The 7,204-nt window shown below is 58.1% G+C and overlaps 1 protein-coding gene across 1 annotated transcript in view; it reads left to right on the top strand.

Annotated features, from left to right (window-relative positions):
• The window catches only part of TNR (tenascin R), a 66,907-nt gene that overhangs the window by 23,394 nt on the left and 36,309 nt on the right, over nucleotides 1-7,204 (top strand). The window contains exon 6 of the mRNA XM_011361285.1: nucleotides 4,554-4,739. Within this exon, the coding sequence (XP_011359587.1) occupies nucleotides 4,554-4,739 (186 nt within the window). The remainder of the gene's footprint in view (nucleotides 1-4,553; nucleotides 4,740-7,204) is intronic.

Raw genomic sequence — 7,204 nt, forward strand, 5'->3', positions numbered from 1 at the left:
GCACACCTGTGCTACCAGCCAGACCTGTGACCTGATACAAGCCTCTTCCCCGAGGTCTCAGGGGTCCCATTTGTAAAATGAAAACTTCATCTCGAAGACATTTATACATCCAGATGACCAGCCCAAATGGCAATTTGGGGAGAGTTAAGGAAAGGGGTGGTTTCCTCAAGATGCTCCATTGCTATTTGCTGGAAATTGTAATAATTCTCTGAATCCATGATGATGGCACGGCCACAATGGCTGCCTTGGAAGTGTGGGAAACCCCACCTATAGGACCACAAGGGGACCTTGGCCGAAGACGCTGCGACTCGCTCTGCCACCTGGGAGCACTTCCGGGAAGGCTCACGGGAAGCCCGGCTCCCGTGACGGCGGGCGGAGCTAAACCCGTGTCATCGCGGCCCCCCGCCCCTGTCATCGCGGCCCCCCGCCCCATCGCGGCCCCCCCGCCCCATCGCGACTCCCCACCCCTCTGGCCCAGGCTGACAGCACTGTTAAAGAGCTGTGCCAGCAGTCAGGAAAAGTGACGTGACGGCGACCTGCTCCCTGAGGCTCTCGGAACCCATCAGGCCAGCCATCGCGTGGGCACACAGGACAGGGGCCATTCAAAGACAGGCACCCCCGAGCCCTCGCTGGGTGCACAGGGCCTGTGATCAGAGAGAGCGTCTGTCTAACCCGGGTTCTCGGTCTTGGCCTCTCTGCCCTGGGGAAGTCACATGTCAACTCTTAGTCGTCCCAGTGATCAAAGGAACTTGCTGGTATCTGTGAGATCTAAGAACCAGCATCTTCTGATGGTACAGTAGAAGGGCCGTCCCTGATTTAAGTGTCCTACCTGAGCATGTGGCCTGAGACCCTGTTCCGGATGGAGTAAGTCAGCCGAGGGGCTTCAGGGAGGTTCGGTAAACGGCACCCCTATCTTCCATCCGTGTTTAAAATCGATTGATAAATAAGGCAAAGAGTAAGACAGATGGAGGCTGAAATATGCCCCGGCCTGGAGCATGTAGCTTAGTGTTCGAGCCAGACGGGCTTGCAGACTGACGGCCCCCGTGGAGCCGAGCTGGTCCCCGCTGTGGCGGAGCTTGGGGGATACTCAGGTTCGGACATGCAGCACTGGGGAATGAGCAGAGGGGGCAGCGGCTCCCACGAGAGGGGAGACGGGCCGAGGGGAGACGGGCCGGGCCCAGGTCCTGCTACAGGATTCGCCACTGACGTAGGCCAGTGTCAGACAGGCAGAGGCCAAGAGTCTCATCACGGCGCCCTCTCCCCGAGATGGGAACAGCCGGAGGGGGGCGCTTCTCTGAGAGAAATGGACCCTGTCGGGTTGCGCCCCACCCCGGGGCCACGGTCAGACTCGTCACTGAACACACCCCGGCAGCCCAGTGACTGACTGCGCGTCCTTAAAATGAAGGAACTAACTCCCGCCCGTGTGTCTGCCCTTCCTCCACGTCGCTGAACCGAAACTGCTCAGGGCCTGGCGCGAGGAGCGACCTCACACCGTGTCCCTTCGCGACCTCACACCGTGTCCCTTCGCGGTGACGTCAAGGTCAGCCTTCCCTCCTGAAGCCCGCTCACAATCGCCTGCCCAGGCGGCGGGGTCTCCCGTGAGCAGTGCATCCAGCATTCTTTTCAAATTCAAAGTAGTTTTTGTTTGGAAAGTGGTTTCTTTGTGCTTTGCTCAGATAAGGATTTGGAAGAGGCAGGAAAGGGAACGAGAGTTCTCGAGTTCTCGAGAGGCAGGATGAAAAGCGAATGCTTGACAAGATGGAGGCAGGATTGGCCGGCGGCCCGGGGAAAATTCCAATCAAGACAATTACATTCCGCCTCCCGGAAGCTCCCCTCTGAGCTTCGGGTCACCGCTGTGCGGTTGTGCATCTCGGGTTGCCTGGCGGACTGGCAGCTGTTAGGTGGCTGCCTTCTCAATGTGGCCTCAGCCTGCACCTCCAGCCCACTCGCCTCTGCTGGAGGGGGAGAGGGGGGTGTAGGGGTGGGAAGATGCACATGAGTCCTCCAGGCCCCGGGGTTGGCAGGTGCAGCTTGAATGATGAGAGGGAGCCTGGACCCTCGTGATCGGGCCTTCGGTCATTTCAGAACTCCGCTTAAATTCAAATTAGCCAAAGTGCTTTTGCAGGTGATGGCTTGGCCACCAGGCGTGCACTGATAGCACAGGCAATTAAAGCAGAGATTCGCTTCCTGCGTGGTGAGCGGGTTGTTTGCCTGGGTCTTAGAGCTGCTCGGAAAAAGGAGAGACCTCTGGCGGAAGCACACAGAGGCCAGCGACCAGCAAGAGGTGAGCAAGGAACCCCGGAGGCAACTCGGGGACCCTCCCGAGCTCTGGCTTCCTTTCTGGAATTCCCTGGGCTCTGTCACCCGTGGGAGGCCCTCTGGGCACATTTCTCAAGGCACCGGGCGCAGCCACCACAGCGTTGGGCCAACCAGGGGCTGCTGCTTTCACCTGACCACCCCAGGCCTCTCTTGAACGCCGTCAAGTTGGATTGTGTCCCCTCAAAGGATGTGGACGTCCTAACCCTCGGCACTTGTGTATGTGACCTTAATGTGAACTAAGGTCTTCGCAGATGATCAGATTAAGATGAGGCCATCAGGACGGGCCTTGATCCACTGTGACTGTGTCCTTTGTGGATACAGAGACGGAGACACCCATGGGGAGAACACCACGCGAAGATGAAGGCAGCACAGGGTGACGCTTCTACAAGCCGAGGAGCACCCAGGATGAGGCACCCCTTCCCACACCGCGACCTCAGGCTTCCAGACAGTACGTGTCTGCGTTTACGCCAGCCAGTCTGTGGCGTTTTGTGGTGGCAGCCCAAGGACACCAGCACGAAAGCCCCAGAGACAACGGTTGGAGCCCGGTCCTGCTCGGCAGCAACTGCACCCTGAGCGTCTCTCACAGGTGCAACCTGGACAGCACCTGCCACCCCAGCCAAGCCCGCTGCCCGTTCGTTTCCCCACACGCCCTGGTCCAGGCATCCTCAGAGCCGCACAGCCCCAAAGTCTTGCCTGCCAGCTTTGAGACAGAACTGGCGATGTGCAGTCACTTCACGTGACCACCTACTGGGTGCCAAGCACTGTCCTAGGCCCGAGGTCACACCATAAACAAGACAGACAAGGTCCGGGTTCGAGTGACTTACATTCCGGTGGGGGAAATTGGACAAGGAAGAAGAAAAGCAGCCCAGCGTCATTTCCGTCACGACTGACACGCTGAGGAGTGAAACGGATGCCGTGGACAGAGCCATCAGAAACGCATCCTCGAGGAGGTGACGTCTCAACCAAGACCCGCGTGACCTAAGTCGTGTGAGGACCCAAGGGGACCACACTAGCAAAGGCAGCAGCCAGCGCAAGGGCCTCGAGGTGGGGAGAAGCCCGGGGAGCTGCAGGAGCGGCTGGAGCACAGCGACGGAGCTGGAAGGGCTGCGGCGTCGCGCGTGGGAAGCGGCCGGGCCTGGTCTCCCGAGCCTGCGGGCCGCGCCTGGGCGTTTGTATCAGGAGGCACGAGGCGCGTTGTCGGCAGGGCGATTCCTGGATCCACTCTACGTTTTAGAGACTAGATATGATTATAACCGGCATCCACAGCCCAAGCCCCTCCACGGGGCCCCCACCAGACAGCTGCCCTCTGTCTTGGCCTTGTCTCTGGCTTGGTGACATGTTGCAGGGGTGTCCTTCAGCTGCCCCAGCCCGGGGGTCAGGCTACAAGACCCCGGGGGAGCAAACCCTCCTCCTCTTCCCCAAAGCCCTCCGCTCCTAAGCCCTCATTCCAAGCACTGACCTCTCATGGGGTCATTGACATTACAAGTGTCTCGTCCCTTCAGAGAAAACACTCTCCCCTATTCATAGGAAACAGGCCTTAAGACAATTTTTTAAAAATTAAATCAAAAATTAAAGGAAAAAAACACGTAATTCCCAAGGTCTGGGCTGCAATTCCGTTCAGGCCCTCAAACCACAAGCCGAGTCCAGCCCCTCACTCGCTCGGCCTGTCCACCCGCGTGAGGTGGAGGGGTGCACAGCCCAGAGCCGCCTCCCGCACGCCTCTCGGTCCAAAGCCCTGTCCTTCCACTACATCGCCACCGACACGTATAATTTTCTAAGCTGAAGCCCTTTCTGCGGTGTCTGTGCTGCTAAGGCCGGGCGACAGCGCACGGTCCCAAAGCCGGCCCCCGGCAGTCGTCTTTCTGCCTGGTGCCCGGTTCGCTGTGGCTCCATCCCCCCCTCAGCCACTTCGACGCCATCCTGCTTTTCTCCTGCCGAGGTTCCCCTTGCTTGGTGTCAGGCTCATGAAACTCACGGGTTTGTTTTACATTTACGGAACGCCACCGGAACTTCTGAATGGAAACGGGAGAAGCGTAAAGTGTACCGATAATGGCCCATGAGTCTGTCGGGGCCGATCGGGCAGACCGAGAACTGAGGGGCGGCTCCGGGGTCACTCACACGTGAGGCTGAGGGTCAGCAGGCATGGGTCATCACCATAAAGCTTGTTCAAGTTCGAGAAGTATGACACCTGTACGTTATCCCAGGTGATGTTGGTGATGTCTGACTCTTTTTAGAGATCGACGCCCCCAAGAACCTGCGGGTTGGTTCCCGCACAGCAACCAGCCTTGATCTGGAGTGGGACAACAGCGAAGCAGAGGTCCAGGAGTACAAGGTCGTGTACAGCACCCTGGCGGGGGAGCAGTACCACGAGCTGCTGGTCCCCAAGAGCGCCGGTCCCACCACCAGAGCCACCCTCGCCGGTGAGTGCGCCCGGCTCCTGAGTCCTCACCCTCACAGCTCTCTCCCCGCGTCCAGCCAGAGCCAGACGCCATTGCTGTAAGCTCCCAAGTACCGTCACATACACCTGGGTCTACTGCTCTTCCGTGCGTAGCGTCACCTGCCCTAGCTACCTCTTGTCTTACGTTTCTGCTCATGCCATCCCATTGTGCCTGCGTCTCGGGCTCTGCCATTGCTCTTGGGATAAACCCCGACACTCGGGGTGGCCCACATGGCCCTGCCTGGGTACCCTGCCATCTTCTCCCGCCTCCCCTCCCGTTTGCACCCCCTGGTGCTCCCTGTGCTCCGGGCCCACAGGTGTGCTTCTTCCAGCCTCTCACACATCTTTTCTCTCTCGCCACATGCTGTTCGGTCAGGCGCTGCCATCACCCTCGACCCCTAGTTATGCCCGCTTCCTTCTCAGCTCTCAGTGTGCTTATCACTTCTCAGGGAGCCTGCGTGGCTCCCAGGAGAGGTCAGATCATCTGTCCTGCACCCTCAGCTCCCTCCACCCAGCACTCCTCAGGTTGCCAGTACACACAGGTGGTGTGGAGTCAGTGGGCGGTGTCCACCCCCAACGAAAGCTCTGGGAAAGGCGGGCCGTGTTGGTCTTCCCAGGCTCCACACGGAGTCTAGCACTTAGTAGCTTCCAGACAGAGCAATGGGTGGGTGGACGGGTGGAAGGATGGATGGATGGATGGGTGCGTGGGTGGGTGGATGGACGGAACCGCCAACCCTCACTATGACTGGAGCATAGATGACAAGAAGCCAGCGATAAGGTGGGAGCCTGGTCAGGCCTTACACGCCCTACGCAGAGTGTGAGCGGGAGTCACTGAGGGATTTTAAGCAAGCTGGAGCGATGGCTGGCTCTGTGCTGGTCGGGAGGCTGTGCTGGAGCCGGAGGGACAGCGACGGTGCTGTGGACTAAGGCGATACCCTAGGTCACAGTGGTGCTTGGCTGAGGAGCATTCCCTGTCCCCTCCCTGTCCTCACGGGGATGCAGGGCCAGCCAGCACGGAAAACCTGCCTGCTGGACCTCGCCAAGAGGTGGGTGACTGGACGTGCGGGCAAGGTGTCCAGACGCAAGAGGAGCCTGCCCAGGGCTGCCAGCGTGCTCGCAGAGGAGTCCGCTTAGCTCGTGTCTTGGCTTCCTCCAGAAGCATTTGCTGTCTTAGTAGACAAGGCCTACGCGGCAGAGCGGGAGTACAGTAAACAAGGGCAGTATGATCAAAGCTGTCGTCCTCCCGAACTGAAATCCCCGACCGCCTCGCCAAATGAGACCAGTTAAAGTAAATATAATAAATGTTGTTTTCCGGACAGATGCACTCTCAGAAACACAGCAAGGAGATGGAAAGAGATGCTGACCACGCAGGTTAATGGGGGTGAATTAGACATAGTGGGAACAGACCAGCTGGCAGAAGATCCTTTACCGAGAGCTGGAGACAGTCACAAAAAATTAAGCTAAACAAAAAACTGAAGTGATACAGGAGGGAGCTGAGGCTAAGCGCACCCCGTGCTGCCCAGAGCCTTGCACCCCGTGCTGCCCAGAGCCTCGGGCTGGTCTGGCAATTAGCAGTTTGCAAGGATGACGACACCCTTTCGACGGTGGATGCGCCATAAAACCACGAACGATGCAGAGAATTGTCCAGCCACATCCTAGTCCTTATCACTCACACCCAGGGGGCGGGGGGAAGAGTCTACACTCGTCGGCCCCTTGTGTTACTCCAGGCACCTTCACGTAGCACAGCTTACTTCACACTCACAGCGACCTCGTGAGGGACGTCAGCATCATTTTACGGATGAGGAAACAGAGAGTTTGGAAACTTGCCCAAGTTCGCAGAGCTAGCGGGGGCCACGGCTCTGACTTGAAGGCAGCCCCGAGTCCCAGTCGAAGCCTCCCGTTCCACGGCCACTCCTACTAAAGAAATAGAAAGTCAGGGACAGTCAAAACTTAACTGCCGCAGATGTGGAGGGTAGGAAATATTTTTAGTGACGGGCGGGCTGAGATAGGTTGATTTTTTTTGGTTGGAGTTGAGCTGATGAAATTAAATGATAAATATATATTACTCATAATTATCCCAGGGAGCTCACTGCTGGGGAGGTTTAGAAAGGCAAATTGCTTTATGTGATTTAAGCCGGGCTTATAGGCGTGTAGGGAAATCGAGGGTGTCTGTGCTTGTGGAGATGCAGGTCGCGGGCCTGGCGGCCCTCTTGCTGTGTCCCTCTTGCTGTGTCGCTGGGGGAAGAGGGGGAAGCACCGTGGGGGAGGGGAGGCGAACTGGGGGAGGAGTTTGACCCCAGCTCTCAGATCCGTCTTCTCCCTCACTCCCCACTCCCCACGTGGACGTTGGACGCTGAAGAGGAGAGTTTGTCGCCTCCTCCTGGGCCTTTTTTTTTTCTCCTGGTTCCAAACAGGTTGTTGATTTGCATTTATAAAAGCAAGACCCTG

Source organism: Pteropus vampyrus, unplaced genomic scaffold (genome assembly GCF_000151845.1).
Source record: "Pteropus vampyrus isolate Shadow unplaced genomic scaffold, Pvam_2.0 Scaffold65, whole genome shotgun sequence".
Lineage (NCBI taxonomy): Eukaryota > Metazoa > Chordata > Mammalia > Chiroptera > Pteropodidae > Pteropus > Pteropus vampyrus.